Raw genomic sequence first — 16,271 nt, 5'->3', positions numbered from 1 at the left:
TCGCGTCTTAAACCATCAGACTTCTCAATCACCTCGCTCTTAGCTCTAGTTCGCCCGCACTCATAACAGCTGGGAACCCCTGATCAATATGCCTGACTGCAATGAATTGAACATTGCATAAGTAAAATAAAAATAAGTCGTTGGGACGATTCAAAGACATTTGTTCAGCGTCGGTTTGGGCCGCCCGAACATTGCTCAAGCAACCTTGACGGGGCCAGGCATCGCAACCACGTCCAATCAATCAATAGGTCATCATGACCAGGTCAACCAGGGTCGCTCTCCGACGCGCCCCACCCCGACTCGCCAAGGAACGGCCGTCAGAAGCTCCGCGCCGAGCTCCGGGCCACACCCGTGTCACGCGAAGCTCGTCGGCCTATCGCCGTCCTACTTCTTCATCATCGTCGGAAGCTTTGACCTTGAGCGATGACAATAGTGATGAGGAGGAAAAAGAAGAACAGGAACAAGAAGAAGAACAAGATGATGATGATGATGATGATGATGATGAAGACGAGCTAGTAAAAGACGGAGTGGCGCCGTCAGCGTCAAATGGTCGTCGTAGCGAATCGCGACAGCTTCGCAAGAGGGGCCGCCCCCCGATCCCATTCACAACTCAGACTCATTTGCAGGCCAATCCACCAACAAAGCGCCCGAGGCGTGGTAAAACCTTCAACTCCACAGAATGTAGCCGCCGTGAACGGCCAACAAGTCTGACCAATTCTCACAAAAAGTCTGCATCGGCTTCGACTCAAAAAAAGCTTGAGCCATCGTCTCGCCATCACGACCAGACATCCATTGATCTGAACCGCCCAGAGCCGGGTCCTCGCCTGCCATGGAGCGAGCTTCCTTATCTTCTGCTGGTCGAAATCTTCTCATTTGCGGCTGCGCCCCTGGATAATTATGATTCGGTGAGCTGGTTGCTCGCCACAAGCAGGATTTGTCGGGCTTTTGCCGAGCCCGCGCTCACAGCTTTGTATCGCAACCCACCACTGCTCGATGTTGCGATGGCTCATGGGCTTGTCCAACATCTAGAGACACCACCGTCGCAGACCAGATTCAACTACCGTCAGAAGGTCGAGAGGCTGGAGATCCATGTTGGACTTGTGGCGCATCCTACCTACAATCGCCAACACCTAGACCTTGAGGGTTTGGTGAAGAATTGTCCTCGTCTGGCTAGCCTTGAGCTGCTTCATCACAAGGACAACCCGCCGTACCGAGATTTGGACGACCGCTTACGCTGGCAGTACCCAGCTGGCCTTTTTCAAGGCCTTGCCGCATCTGGGACTCACTTACGAAGTTGGCGGTGGAACTCGAGATTGGCGGGCCCAGAACTCTCATTCGATGCCATGAGAATGATCCACGAATCGCCGAGTTTTTCGAGGTTACGAAAGATCGCATTTGTCAACTATCAAATGCCCTCCCTCCTGGCTAAGAATGTCGACGAGGTAGAAATTAATGCTATGGATAAGAAAGAGGCTGAAATTGTCGCCACTTTATTCCAAGACTGTTTGCCGGAACTGAAACATCTTGTTTTCGAATCATGTACCATTGTCAACGAGCACCTGCTCCCGCTTTTGCCTACCACCCTCGAGCATCTGGAGCTGGTGAATTGCTGGGACGTCACTGCGGACTCTCTCGCTGAGTTTCTGGGCTCGCACGGGCACCACATCCGGCACCTCAGTCTTCATCACAACCAATCTCTCAGCCTTGCCTTTCTTCCACTGCTGGGAGAATGTTGTCCGAAGCTAGAGACTCTACAGATGAATCTTACATATTACAAACATCATTCCAGCTACGACGACTCACAGCCTGCTTACGACGAGCTGCTCCTGGCAGACCAAGTACCAAAGTGGCCGCGCAACATCAGGGTAGTGGCAATCGAGAACATGCGCAAATGGAGCCCTGAGGCAGCCGAGGTGTTTTTTCAGTCTTTTATAGACTGTGCGGCAGAGATGCCTGACCTACGCGTTCTCAGCTTCAAAGTTATGCTCAACATACCCTGGCGCCAGCGCAGTGCGATGCGCGAGGCATGGGAGCTACGACTGAAGCGCTGTTTTGAACGCAAACCCAAGAATCCAATGCTGTGGAGGTCGATCAAGGATGTGCCACTGCAGCGGGACACAGACGCCAAAGCACGCAAGATGGAGAAGGAGAGGCGTAGCTTGGCAGATAAGAGCGGTGCAGTTGATGAGCCAGCTCGGCGCAGCGGGCGCATATCTAAGATTTCTGAGCGCTCTTCGCGGTCCAGCAGCGCCGCGCGCGGGCTGAGGCCGAAGGGTCGCGAAACTATATCGTATGCTGAACCCGATACTGATGACGAGGACCTGGAGGATGAAGACCTGGACGATGATGAAGATTCGTCTCGGGATACTGCGGAAGTGGAGTCAAGACCTTCCTCATCGCATGATGAATCATCTTTTGTCCACGGTCTCTGCGACGTTGTCGATATTCGGTTTGACAACCAGAAACCGACGGAGATGCAATTTGGAATGGAAGATTTTCTCGACCAGTTGGACGATGCCGTCTCAGATGACGACTGGGATGGAGATGATGACGCCGAAGATGAGAGATATGCTTGGTAGTATTTTGGTGGCTCTGCTTCTTCTTTTTTTTTTCACTCCTTTTAGGTTTTGGGAGATGCCGTACCTATCTATGTATTTGAGTCTCAACATATTGACTGGCCGTTGTTGACAAGTCATAATATTTGAAGATGAGAGCCATTGACAGTTATTACGGCTACTGTTGCCTTTGCAGCCAGCGGCTTTGCAGATAGGTACCTAGGTAGTGAATTATAATGAGGAAATCAACTGGTTGAACAAAGAACAGAGTCTTTTCAGATACAGTAGAGTTGAGACTGATGTGGTGAGCTTCCTCACGTGATAGACTGGCTGGTACCTATGGTGGAGTAAGTCCAGCGAAGTTCTACCACTAAACCTCACCTACCTGAGGTAAGCGACGGAGCTTTTCAGCGGCTTTGATTGGCAGTGAGGCGACCTTTAGCGCTTCCATTCGGTGACTAGGATCCCCTGTCGCAAGGAAATGGAATTGGATCTTCAATTGAATCGTGCTGTTGCATTGCACCTTTAACCCCTGTCGCTTCCATTGGACGCGTCTCTTTCCCTTGAAATCCATTCTTGTTGTTCCTTTGTTCGGGGCTGGGCGACTCTGGTGCGCATCGCACGTCCATCTGATTCTTCATCATCAGGTGTGCTGTGACAATACCGCGCGACCCAGGCAAGCATTTGATTGATGGTTGTTGTCATTTGCTTGCTTGCCTGTCTGCCTGCTCACCCGACAACAAACAGGCGTCTGTACTCGCTTGTTCACTTCTCACACTAAACTTTTAGTTTCAGGTACCTTTCCTGCATTACCTTCCATTGTTCTCCATTTTATTTTACCCCCAAGCACGCTTCGACCTTGCCTTGGACGCGTTTCTGCATGAGGTCTTGCTACGGACCACCACGCTGAATTCAAAGGCCAAACGAAAGACTTTTTTTTTGCAAGCTGGACTAGGCCCCTTCCCAGCTTTCGAAATCGGAGGTGTCGCGTCAGCCCGGATAATTTTTCATTATTAATGTTCTATTTTCCCTCACCCAACGACGTGTTAGACTCATCAAGCCAAGCCCGGATCTCATCATCTCATGCTTAAGCGCACCAGAGTGGCCGTCCGCCGCGTCTTCCACGTGGTGCCGTGGCCATGACTCCGCACGGCTTCAGGCGCGATCTTCCATTCCTCCACAGGAACTGGATAGACGGATTACAAAATGCCATGGAGCCCCGGCCGCCAAGGCGCCTTGACAACCACCTGGTCGATGGGTGCCGGCCTGCCAAAAAACGCCGCCTTGAGCGAGACGCAGGAGTGTACAATCCGTACCTGGCCGCAAAGGCCGTTGGTCTGCCGGAGGAGGCTGGCGACCAGCAACCGGCGCTGTGCATCAACGTCCAGAGGATACAGCACAAGGACACCCCCAAGGCCGGTACAAGTACATCTCCTCAGCACATTGACGGCCCCGCTGAGACGTCTCGGGCTCGGTGCAAAATCACAATTCACGGCTGTGAAAATGGCAGCAAGGAGCTTCTCTTCTGCGCCAGTCAGGTGTGCAGCGTCCAGACCTACAAAAACCCTTCGGCTCCCGGTTACGTGGCCAAGATCAGCCTACCAAAGCCCTTCATAGTCCCTGCGGATATGATCATGATCGATCGCCATGAACATAACCACATTTTCGACCTGGCTGGCTCGTACACCACTGAGATTGAGCTTGGTGGGGTTGGCGATGCCTCGTGGCCGCCCTTCAAACTGATAAAAAGCGACGACGTCGATGCATTTTCTGTCTCGTACAGACCTGATGAGCGTCAAAAATGGTCCCTTGTCGCCGTCATTGATGATATTTGTCCCAGGTCTCTGGCACCCGATAGTCTTGTCCTTAGACACATAAGCATAGATGTGCCTGATTGTTCTACTGATCTTGTGCTCAAGAGAGAGATTCTGTGGACAACGGGCTTTGCTGAAAAGGTGACCAAGGGGTTATTAGCAGACACGGGGGATACCAAGACTCCAACACGTCCAGCCATGAACGGCACAGCGGTCAACGGTATGTCAAACGGGCATGCGAACGGGTGTTTGTCCAACGGATATTCACACCACGGGCCTGAACTGACCAACGGTACCGGTACCAACGGTCATGTTAATGGCCATGTGGAGGAGGATGACGATGCGGAAGGAGAGCTCACCCCCAACAGGTCTCTCCGCACCCGTGGCCCAGCCAAGAGCTACAACCTCAAGGAACTCAGCGATAAGGCACATGGCACAGAACGCAAAAGACGCCGCAAGCTTGGGGATATGGACAAGGACGACAGGGGGGCAGCTGATGGCATTGGGCGCAATGTTGTGTACAAGCTACCATCTGAGGAAGTTACAGTTGAGGGTCTCAGCTGTTGCGTCTGTGGTGCCATGTCTCCGTCCACACAACAGTTGAGGGCACACTTTTTGTGCCATCCTCGCTACCAGTTCGACTTCATGGAGACGCGTCACGGGAAAGATGCGCCACACGTTGTCTTTGTTTCGCTCGACATGCTGGCCGCAGAGGGACAGTCGATGCAACCCAGGGTCTTTCAATTATGCAGAGCTAAAGGCTCATTAGATTTGTCGAGATATTTGGATGGAGATCACTCATGGGTGACGTCTCGTTTTGGCCCCGATCATGGCGATACGCCTGATGAGTACCATTCACTAAGGCCGGTGGTTTTGAAGGTAAGCGAAGGAGCCCCCCCGCCCATTCCTGGTGGATGCCCATAGTTGTGTCTTCTTGGTGTTAGTTATCTGACCCAGCACCCCAGCCAAAGACCACGAATCGTCGCCCGGAGAGCAGTGACAATAGCAACAGCATTCGGAGCAGTGCTGGAACTCGGGCTGTTGTTCCCCGCATCAAACAGCGCCTCTTCCATCCGCTCAGCAAGGCCCTTCTGGAGCCAGGACAGCCGGTCCCCATTGTTGAGCCTGACACCGACTGGCTGATACAAAAGCACCGCGACCATCTGCAAGACTTTGTTGATATAGAAGACGGGGAGAAAGAATACATGATGGAGTGGGATGCTTTTGCCTTCAAGGAGCAGCTCTCATCCAATGCGTACATTGTGCGGGGTCTCCTGGCGTTTGTGAGGGCCAAGGCTCCATGGTTGCTAGCAAAGAATACTCGCATGCTTGAGTTCGGGAAGCACCTGGCAACCTTGAGGGCGAGAGGGAGCATCAAGAGTGGAACGATTGAAGAAGCTCTGAAGATTGTTGCTGATGCGCGGAGGAAGGGCCTTGCAGCCCCATTAATCGCTGCTGCTTCGGGGGCACCGGAACAAAAACCTAGCCTGCAAAGATCCAAGGGCGCATGTGTTATTTGCCGCAAGCCAGCCCTGGGGCCATCTTTGTTAATATGTTCGAATAAGGTAAGCCATAACCAAACCTGCCCAGCCTCTTCCAAGCCCGCCGAGGGTGACGAAGAACGAATTACTAACCTACCATTTCAGGAGTGTCCAAAACGTTCTTACCATAGCCACTGTGTCCGATCCATGGCAAAGGTCTCGGTGGACAAGAAGAGGGAATGGTTGTGTAATGATTGTGTGGGCTCGTGAGGGCTAGTGTACCGTGACTATCAAGTTAAACATTCCTGCAGACTCCTACATGCTGTTAGGTGTTTGCATTGCATCAGCGAGCGGAGTTAGTTTTAACCATGTGTTTTCCTTTGAAATTTGAAGAATAATCGTATGTTACATGTATATATTCAATGCAAGGCTTTCTTCTGATATCTTTGTATGTTTGGCCGTCAGATTGACCATAGCTACTGGACGTAGGATCTTTCGTGGCTGCCAACCTAAGAATCCAAGTTTATTTCTGGATTTTTTTTCTCCCAAGGTTAAACGTAAATTTGATAACAGATGAATTAACGGAAACGGAAGGCGGCACAGATCGCATTCTTTTATCGCTTGTTTAGGAACGCGAAGTGTCTCCGGTCTGTGCCACGTTTGAACGATATTCCATCAGCTTTGGCTGATGAAGGAGCTGTGAGCAAAATCGGAAACTCTTACGCGCCGAGCAAAACGCATATCACATCAACCACGTGGGAGCATTCCTACTCTGTTCACTACAGCCGTTTGGCCTGGTTGCTAGCTTTATCTGATACTTGCGCCGTACAGACTCCAGGAAGATCAATGTCGACAGGCTTCTGTAGCCGGGAAATACCAAGCAAACTCAGGCAACAGTTCAATGGACCATCTCGAACCTGCTTGATCTCTCTCTCTCTCTCTCTCTCTCTCTTCCTGACCAAAATATCACTATTCTCTTTCTCAAGCTCTCATCTTTCCCGTGCACCCATTATCTTTTTTTCTTGTTTTTTTTTGGAATCAAGTATTTTTTTACCCCGTTTGTTTGTTCCTTCCAGCCCTACGTCATAGAGAATTTCTGGAATTAAACCGCCCGTTTGCACGGATTCTCCTCTATCAAGCCGTTTTTCAGTACTCAAACTTCAATCCTTTCAGCTCTCTACTCACAATAAAGAGCTGGAGATAAACCCCCGAATACTATCTGCACTGCACTGCCAGACATCTTTCAGACCGAACAAGAAAGTCAATATCTGAATGAGAGGATTCTCATGTGAGCAGTCGCCACAGTTCCCCAGTCTTTCCTACTCAGCCTATGATACTGACGCTGACCACTCCCTCACATCCTAGTCATCCCAGCGCTGTAGACTCGTACTGCAGACCCGCATTCAACATGCCACCTAAGAAGAAGGTGCCTGCTGTCAGCGACGTCTCCCGGAAACCAGCTACAGAGAACGATCTCCGCTTCTTCGAGTCGTACCTCCGCAACATGAAGTCTCAGCCAGACGTGGCCTGGGACGACGTCGCCGCCGACATGGGCCTAGCTCACGGCGGATCCGCCCGTGAGCGCTTCCGACAGATCAAGCAGAAGCTCGGCTGGGGCGTTGGTCCTGCAACGCCCAAGAAAAAGAAGAGGGCCACCGCCGCCGTTGAGGCCGATGACAGTGATGATGTCCACATCGCTGAGCCTACCCCCAAGAAGCAGAAATCGACCAAGAGCACCGCTGCCGGTAGCAAGAAGGACAATTTCAAGACCGAGGATACCGAGGGCGCTGTCGATCAGGACTGGGGTGGTCTTGCTTAAGGATGTTCACTCGCTACACAACATCTTTTATCACTCCCGCCTTGGCTTGCCATCACATGTGGGCTCCCAGAGCCTGCAGTCTCATCTTTTTTTTTCATACAGGCACTCATCGTTCAGATGCCCATATTTATTATCCGCAAACATCACGCTTTTGAGTTTGCCTCACATCTTCACATCAATAATGCGGCCTCATACATTCTGCTTAAGCATAATAACTTCTCACAACGGCCGCTTTCAGCTATTTCCTATGACTAGTCTGCGAGCATTTTACTGGATCACATGCCCCCTGGGGCTTGAGGGCTCGTTGATATCATTCAAATCGTTCTGCGAAGGTTTCAATTTACCGACAACTTTCCTTTTTGAATCTTGGGGTCTGTCAAACTCCCCCTTCCTACTAATATCTTTCTGCAATCGAAGCTTACACAGTCTTGACATTATTTCCTATTTCTCTGCCTTGAGAAGCATGCGAGTCATTATTCACGTGGGCTTCAACAGCAGCAAAGCAATCTTGTTTCCTCATCTCAACTTCTTCTTAATATCTTCTCTACATTCTATGCGACTTGCGAGGCTTTGGGCTTTAATAATCTATGTGCGAAAGCCCCTTTTTATGTGGGTCTCATACGATACGAGGTGGTCTTGTCAAGGACGAGTTACTGCTACTTCGTATCAGGGCCGATCTGATCGCGAGGAAGAATTAATATTCTGTGTCTTTTTGGGGTGGATGGATGGTTTGAGGATCGATGGTACCCTCAAAAGGGTGAATTTTCTAAGGTCGGGGGAGGAAGAGGACAGCATAAAGACATTTTCCTACATACAAGATGGTTTCCGCCCAAGAACAAGAAGGCGTTGAGACCAAGTGATTACAGACAATTCAATTAATAATACACACAAAATCTACAATTATTGAGGATCCTTATTTTCTCTGACTGCTTTTTGTTGTTGGTTGATTGCGTACAGTCTTGCTTTGAAATTAGCAGTCCTCCCTCGGAGTGGTCATCGTCTCGCAGAAGCTAGATCTGACGGACCGGAAAATACCACTCTGCTCCAGAAACTGAAAGGCACCAGAAAAGTGATTTTTTGATACCCATTTTCCAGCCCCAGCCCACGGAAGCAAACCCCGCCTTACGTCTTTCGTCTGGCATAATTCTTTCTCGTCCAGCTTTTTGCTCGAAACGGACGTAGTCGATCAACCTCTCTCTCAGCTACTACACAGAATTTTACCACCCATTTGACCAAATCAAATAAAAACAAACTCTCATCTCTCTTCCACCAAACCAGTCTTCTACTTCTTACTCCAACTTTCCCTCGCTCAGATATTATTCTGTCCCTTCTCCCAAGTCACTATTTATCACCAAACAAATTCAAGATGGCGTCCATGGCACCTGAGGAGCAGGTCAAGTTCTTGGTGACTTGCATCAAGCACGGCGGCGGCGGTGGAAAGGTAAGCCCAAGACAGCTTTCAACTTCAGACCGAGCTCATCTTTTTTTTTATCAAGCCAGCTTCTGACCACAATCTCCGGAACTTTTGCAGATTGACTTCGCTGCCGTCGCAAACGAGCTCGACATTGTCAGCAAGGCCGCCGCGTGAGGAACTCCCAACCCCCCGATTTTTGACATTTGAACATTCCTGCTGACCCTCGAGAAATTTCTCAAACATCTTGCAGTGCCAAGCGGTATGAGCGCCTGCTCAAGTCATACAACATCCACCCGGGCTCTCTCACCGTCACCAACACTCCTGAGAACACCCCAAAGAAGAAGGCCGCCCCGCGCAAACGCAAGGCTGCCGACCGCGATGCGGACAACGATGATGACGATGCACCAATCACGCCTGCTACCAAGAAGGGTCGTGTTGCCAAGCAAGAGGGCCCCGTCAAGGACGAGGAGATGCTCGACGTGGCCGATAATGGTAGGCTTTGCTGTCTGACTATTTCATTCTCTGCACCCACACTCATTCAACAGTTACATTAATTTAACTCGGATATGTTTGCACAGAGAACGACGTCTAAGCTATACAAGCATGTTCATTTAACGGGCGTTCATCGGAGCCGAAAAGGCTGGATTGGTCCACGAGGCATCGACGGTAAGTGCCATTTCTTCTCTGCAAAATTCTTAAGGCTTTCAAGTAAAGATAGTTATCAAGTCTGACACTCCATCTTGATCAAAAAGGACCCGCATATTTGAGCTTAGTTCTCACATTCTCCTAGACCTGTGTGCACTCGGCACTACGATTGAATGTTGTCAGGAACCAGGCAGACTTTCGTGAAGTAACTTGGTAGCATCTGCTTCTTCATCTTATAAATTCCACCTTGAAAACTCTTGGGAGGGAATGAAAGTAGGATGGAGCAGATGGGTCATATCACATGTACTGCTTGGTCAGTTCACTGAAAAGTGAAGACAGACAACTTTTCAGGCTGGGAGAGGCATTTAAGGCCATTAAATGACTTGAATCTTAGTGGTATTTCAAAGAATTACTCTTACGGATCATGAGATATCATTACGGCATCCCTCAACTTTGTGCCTGTGAAAATGTGTTGAATAGGTCGTCGTAGCGGCAAGTGAAGGACTCCTACTGGTAGAGTGCAAGTTGTGCACAGCAAATCATCTTTTCCGATACTTTTGAGCTCCTTGACCAGTAAAATCAAGTTACATCCACGTGAGATGGTGTTGAATACGCATAGATATTGTCGACAACAAAGCTGTCTGAGTGAACTCCCCCTGTCAGGTGCCATAAGGGATGTCGTCAAGCTCGTATAAGACCACCGAATTAGGTAAGGGTTAGGGTTATGGTTAGAATTAAAGCAGCCACAATGTGTGTAGAACCAGGCACCTACCTAATTTGGACGACATGCATGTTTGACTTGTCGTCGCTACAGTAGGCTGGCTACCTATATCTATGAGGAAGCGGCGAGTATAGCATATTGCATGTTCAAGTTGAACAGCTGAAAATTGTTCTTCTATTCTTGACAAGTGCTGTGGCATGTGTCTGCCTAGGAGCCAACATATAAGTCGCTAATTTGCTACTCTCAGTCGCCTTTGATCTTGACAGTTGGCTCACCTCCTCGAGCCATACAAGGCTGCTGTATAAAGCCGATCCCGTACAAGTGCTTGCTCAAGGGAAGTTCAACCAGGTCCAGACAAATCAGTCAATGCAATTCGGTAGGCCGGCTATTAATACAAACAAACAAACAATGGTGCCCCACTCTGTGAATTCGAGCCACTCCGGGGCAACGTTCTGCACCGAGGACCTCGCTGGCTTCGATGCATCAATGGATCAATAGAGCGAGTGAGCAAACCAGCAGTCCAAAAAGCCCCACATCTGTTTTCCAAGTGGATATTTGCTCTTATTGTCCCTCTCAACTTCGCATTGAACAATAGAAACACGACTCTCTTCATCCTCAAACAACTTCCTATTCATGATATTCGAGGCAAGATCGTGAACGAATTCCTACAAAATGTCGTCTTCTCACAGAAAAGTCAGTCTTGATTCCTCTCCATCTTCTCCAACACCAACAACAGCACCAACTTCTCTTGATATCTCAAGTCTGGACTCTCGCCTCGTCACCTTCCATCACAATCGACTCCAATCCACCAGAGAACTTGCGAGACAAGTGACTTTACGCTTCCTCCAACTTCCAAGGTGAGTACTCTCTTACGGGCATGAAGCTTCCCTCACGAGGCCATTAATGCTTCACTTCCAACCAAAACAAACAAGTCACTAATGTCAGCAACAGTAACTTCACAAAACCAAGCACTTGCTCCGATCCCGTGACAGGATCTGACAAGATGAACAACGTCAAGAACACCAGCACCGGTGCCGTCCGTCCTGGCACCGTCTCCCCCATCAAAACCACCATGATCAGCCACAACGCTCTATGCCGGGACGAGACGTCCCCGGTAGACGTGAACACGCCGTCCTCTGCATCAAGCAAGTCGGGCTCAAACGGCAGCGTGTTCTCTGAGCCCAGCTCCACAACAACCCTCTTCGTCAATGACATCCTCTACACCCGCCAGGAGCTGCGCGCCATGGCCGAGGAGCTTGACCTTGCCCAGCGCTCCGGCGAGTTCCCCAACACCAAGTACCTCAATGCCAACTCCAACGTCACTGTCGATGACTACAAGAAGCTCATTGAGGTGCGCGGCGCCGCTTCCAAGGCTGAGCGTGATGTTCTCTTTGTTGCCCTGACGCGTGACCTTCGGGAGCGTGACGAGGAGATGGACGAGAAGCTAGAGAGGCAGCGGGCACTCAAGCATGTCAACTCTTGCATCAAGTCTGTCCAGGAAGAGCAACGTCTTTACCGTATCATGCAGACTGCGCTTACCCACAACACTCATGCCGTTACCAAGACTGATCTTGAGGAGCTTCTTGTGTCTAGCATGGCCAACAAGCGAGATCTTGCCGAGATAGCAAGCAAAAACGACCTGATGGACATTGCAAACAGACTATCGGCAACTACCAAGACCGATCTCTCAGACATCAGGCATGCCTTGATGACCGCCATGAATAACAACTCTGCTCGTGACTTTGAACTCATCGAGGCTCGTCTTGACTTGGTCAGCCGGCAAGTCGAAGCTGTACATGACATCACCGAGCAGCAAATCGCAATATTGGCCAAACAAATTTCAGAAATGACAGCTCTCTTAAGCTCCATACCTACCAGCCTGACAGGCATCATGCAGCAAATGGTACAGCATACGCAGCTTGAACAGCAACAACCCCTCAAACTTGAGACTATCCCTGTCGCACAAGTTTCAACCCTTAGCACTTCAATGGCGAAGCCCCAGAACGTTGGTAGTTGCCAACGCGTCGATAAGGTGGGAACACATCAGCCTATCGTGTCCAAATGGCACAGGTCAGTCAGCCAGAGCCTCAAACGCGGCCTCGGCAAGATATCACGGAGGAGAAACGCAGCAGTCCAGGAGATCATCGAGGTTTCACTGAGGTGAGGGTCACACTGGGAGGCGAGCAGTCTTACATTTTACCCTGGCCAGGCGCGAAAGAAACTTCGACTAGCAAGTTGAGGAGAATTGTAGAATATGTGGTGTATCTCACGAGTGGGAAGGTTTTGCAGTTTCGTCGTTGGTCTCATAGTCTACATAAAGGGTTCTTTATTCCTATTTTGTTTTGATGGGTTGGCTTTCATGCTCGGCGTTTGGTAAAGGGTCTTTCTTATTTGTTTCTTGACCTACAGTGTTTCTTGTCATTGATTCGCAGTCTCAGTTGACTGCCTGGAAGTAGTGCCGAGAAATATCACGGCGTTTCTGTCTACTCACTGAACACTGTGAAGAAGTTTGTAAAGATACCAAGGCGAGGTTAAATCCCAGAGGCAGAAGGGCTCAGCCTAAAAATTTCATTAATTTTAATTTGATCACAAATCAGTCATTGCGTGAACGTTCAGCTTTTCTTATCAGCTACGGTAGGTCTAGGCATGGGCTGTAGACTAGTGAATCAAGAGGCTGAGAACTTTCTTATATCCTGTGATGCGCCGAGCTTTTGACGCTGCCACTCTTGCTCACCATAGAGCTCACACTAACAGTCAATAATTGAAGAGCATACGTGTTTAATCAGGGTGGGTGACGCAATATGTTCCCAGATAGAAGCTACCCTATGGAGTGGTTCATCCGCAGGCAAGTTCTAACGCCCTCCAGCAGGGGGACTTGGTGAACGTACAGGCAGTAGATCAATCGAACATAAAACGCAGCAAAATGCCTCTGGCTTTTGGACTAATTAGCTACCTGGCTGCCTCTAAGTAATATTGTAGAGGGTCACTAGGAAAGAATCTAAGCTCGTCAGTGATACTACAGGTGCCCTCGGCGTCGTTTTTGCAATGGATTTAGGGCTCCAAATCAGCATGCTCAAAGTTAACAAAGCCTGATCTTATTGCCAGGCGGTCACTCGCCAGCCATAAGAGTCCGGTATCAAGACCATTCTAGCAGCTTACGTGCCTTCCCCCTACGAAGGAAACTCAGCGTAGCCTTGTGGGGCCAAGAAGTACGCGGACTGGGTTGTTTGGCCCGGGCAGAAAGCTCCTTAAACAGACCAACAGGCCCTGGTCTCTTCCTCTCATCTCTGTCAACTTCACCTTCACCTTCAATTTTGCATTCAATTTTCCCTTGACCATACCATTTGGTCATACGTTTCGATTCCATTTACTGCTCCGAGATACCTCTGGATCAACTTACTACGTTCTTCTGGTTTTTCTATTACAAAGTTACGAATTCCAGTCTTGACTTCTTTCTTACCTCAAAATTCGGACCAACAGCTCACTGGCTCTCAGTTCGCCTTCACTTTCACCTCACATTTCACTGAAATCGATATTTCATTTCCATCTCAATTTGGAAGTCTTTCGTCTCACTTTACTTTGCACACTTCAATCAAGATCTCGTGACCATTACATTCCCTTCATTCTACACACCGGAATTTCCCTTCCACAGACTACAATAACCTGACATCATTCACCATGGGCTCCGGCAAGAAGACGCCCGAGGTGAGCCGTCGACCTCCCAAACAGAGCAAGGCTACTTCCAATGACCTCTTGAGCAGCCAGAGCAAGAGTTCCAAGGCACCTGTATCCTCATCCGCTGCTCCACGTGTGCCTACAACTCCCAAAAAGGGCAGGAAAGAAACCGCCCGTAGCCGTCGAGTGCTCGACTCTCCGCCTTCGAGCAGTTCGTCGTCGCCAGAGCTGCCAGAGCAGGAACAAGAGTACGAAAAATGGCCATTTACTCCGATTCCTCCTCATGGAGCTCAGAAGTCTGCCAACGGACGCAATGAAGGTCGTAGCTTGATCATGTGGGGACGTAAGTTATATATAAACTTTGGCGTGGAGCCATGATAGTCAACAAAGGCTGCAGCAAGCTGACCCGAAAAGCACGACATAGGTCCTCGAATGATTGAGAAGGTGATGATGCACCTACAGTACGAGTGCAGTAGACATAAGATCGAGCTGCCTTGGGATGCCATCGCCCATCGCCTGCACCCAGGCTCAACCGGAGGAGCAGTTGTCCAGCACCTTGGCCGTCTCCGCAGTCAGCTCATTGTGGAGGGTCACCTGGTACCGCCGCCTATGCAGAAGCCGGGATCCAGGGCTCAAGTAGATCCCTGGGTTCGAGGCTACGTGCGCAAGGATCAAGATGCCAAAGTATGCTTCAAAACCGGCAATGAGGCATTCGAGACACGCGCAGTTCGGTTTGACGAGAAGCTAGATGATCGACATTTTAACATTCCGGATGCCGTGGATGTTATCAATAATCAATCCATCTCCTCTCCTGCCAAGCCCAGGAACAAGAGTGGCAAGCGTTCTGCCACCAGGACCCTCTCATCGCCGTCCAAGCGTATCAAGCGCGAGGCTATAGAGGTCGATCCCGCAGATCTGCCCATGGATGCCGACTACAACCCGGCAGCACAGGCGGTCCCGCGCCGCAAAGCCGCTGCGCGCGCAGCATTGGCCATTGCCAACAACGGCTCCGACAGCGAGCTAGATGATGTTGAGGATGGTGACAGATATTCTGATGCTCTTCGGGAGGAAGTGCCTGATGTGGTCTCAGACCATCTCAATAATACCGAGAATCCCTTGGGAACCGATGAGCAGGAGCACATGGAGAACCATTCGATGGAGCAGGAGGATGGATACTCGGATACGGTTAGAGGTGTGGTCGATCCGGAGTATAATCCAGAGGCAAGCAGAGTAAGTAATTGCCACTCTACTATGCTCTAATTATAAACATCCACTCACACGCTTCACCACAGCGCTTTTCGGAGACAGTCATCGCCCCTGAGTTCAGCCAACCGCTCCCGTATGAGGGGTATCAAGGCATGACTCTTGACTTTGGCGACGACGATGATGATGATGAAGGAGAAGAAGAAGGTAGTGATGACGACAACGCCGTCGTCAATTAAAGGACAAAGCCAACTTCAATGATAAGAATTGATGGGCACCTCTTCTCCTTCAATACACCGCCACAAGAACAATTGCCCCGGAGGAGGCACAAAAACCCTCCCCTTTCTGATAATCAAGCCAGCACAGAGCTCTCGGGCGGAGATGCGACACTCTCAAGCTTGATTAGAATCATGCGCTCACCTGATGCTACACTTTTTATCCTTTCGCGGTCAACGCGTCTCTTTCTTTCTTCGATCTTTCCTCCTTGTTGCGAATTTCCATTCGATATCAATCTTATCTGACTTCGTCCTCCGTCGTCCGCGCGGTATGCTTTCCCTGGCAGTACAATGTTAACCAGAACTCTGCATGCTGCTCACGGAACTGATGGCTTTATGGTAGCTCTTGGCATGCAAATAGCTGCGAGCCCCTAGGCTATGGAAACCCAAGCCAACAACACCAATTGCTGCAGGAATGCACTACCAAGCTGCCAGCAGATCAGGATATGCCATGATCATACGAAGCCATATCTCTTGAGTCTTTTTCCTTTCTTTTTATTTTTCTTTTTATCTGATTCGCGCTGTCTTTTTATCTTCTTTTAAGTGTTTGCGCTTAGGACTTTCTCTTACTGAGTTTCGCTTTCGTTGTGTTCTACCCTCAACTCTCCACAGATGTTGAGAACTGCGCATTTTCGAGGAGTTACCTAGCATCATTATTTTCCTTCTTCT

At 49.8% G+C, this 16,271-nt stretch overlaps 6 protein-coding genes across 6 annotated transcripts; all 6 read left to right on the top strand.

Moving 5' to 3' along the window:
- Positions 1 to 254: 254 nt before the first annotated feature.
- PgNI_09716 (uncharacterized protein) lies at positions 255 to 2,579 on the top strand (the record flags this gene model as incomplete). The annotated part of the gene is made up of 1 exon (XM_031129698.1): positions 255 to 2,579. One exon carries the CDS (start codon positions 255 to 257, stop codon positions 2,577 to 2,579), a length of 2,325 nt encoding a protein of 774 aa, XP_030977834.1.
- Positions 2,580 to 3,288: 709 nt separating this feature from the next.
- PgNI_09715 (uncharacterized protein) lies at positions 3,289 to 6,400 on the top strand. The gene is made up of 3 exons (XM_031129697.1): positions 3,289 to 5,248; positions 5,335 to 5,934; positions 6,016 to 6,400. Exons 1-3 carry the CDS (start codon positions 3,695 to 3,697, stop codon positions 6,118 to 6,120), a joined length of 2,259 nt encoding a protein of 752 aa, XP_030977833.1. The 5' UTR covers positions 3,289 to 3,694; the 3' UTR covers positions 6,121 to 6,400.
- An 858-nt stretch (positions 6,401 to 7,258) lies between these two features.
- PgNI_09714 (uncharacterized protein) lies at positions 7,259 to 7,669 on the top strand (the record flags this gene model as incomplete). Its single annotated transcript, XM_031129696.1, has 1 exon — positions 7,259 to 7,669. The coding sequence occupies one exon, from the start codon at positions 7,259 to 7,261 to the stop codon at positions 7,667 to 7,669; it is 411 nt and encodes a 136-aa protein (XP_030977832.1).
- A 1,366-nt stretch (positions 7,670 to 9,035) lies between these two features.
- On the top strand, positions 9,036 to 9,574 carry PgNI_09713 (uncharacterized protein; the record flags this gene model as incomplete). The annotated part of the gene is made up of 3 exons (XM_031129695.1): positions 9,036 to 9,110; positions 9,201 to 9,253; positions 9,334 to 9,574. Coding segments are annotated over 3 exons (369 nt in total), but the record flags the coding sequence as incomplete, so codon positions are not given.
- Positions 9,575 to 11,452: 1,878 nt separating this feature from the next.
- On the top strand, positions 11,453 to 12,613 carry PgNI_09712 (uncharacterized protein; the record flags this gene model as incomplete). The annotated part of the gene is made up of 1 exon (XM_031129694.1): positions 11,453 to 12,613. The coding sequence occupies one exon, from the start codon at positions 11,453 to 11,455 to the stop codon at positions 12,611 to 12,613; it is 1,161 nt and encodes a 386-aa protein (XP_030977829.1).
- A 1,514-nt stretch (positions 12,614 to 14,127) lies between these two features.
- PgNI_09711 (uncharacterized protein) lies at positions 14,128 to 15,566 on the top strand (the record flags this gene model as incomplete). The annotated part of the gene is made up of 3 exons (XM_031129693.1): positions 14,128 to 14,467; positions 14,549 to 15,354; positions 15,417 to 15,566. 3 exons carry the CDS (start codon positions 14,128 to 14,130, stop codon positions 15,564 to 15,566), a joined length of 1,296 nt encoding a protein of 431 aa, XP_030977828.1.
- Positions 15,567 to 16,271: the final 705 nt, after the last annotated feature.

The sequence above is a fragment of the Pyricularia grisea genome, assembly GCF_004355905.1.
Source record: "Pyricularia grisea strain NI907 chromosome Unknown Pyricularia_grisea_NI907_Scaffold_7, whole genome shotgun sequence".
NCBI classification, from domain to species: Eukaryota; Fungi; Ascomycota; class Sordariomycetes; order Magnaporthales; family Pyriculariaceae; genus Pyricularia; species Pyricularia grisea.
The sequence above is the reverse complement of the archived record's forward strand: the minus strand, read 5'-3'. Positions and strand labels throughout refer to the sequence as shown.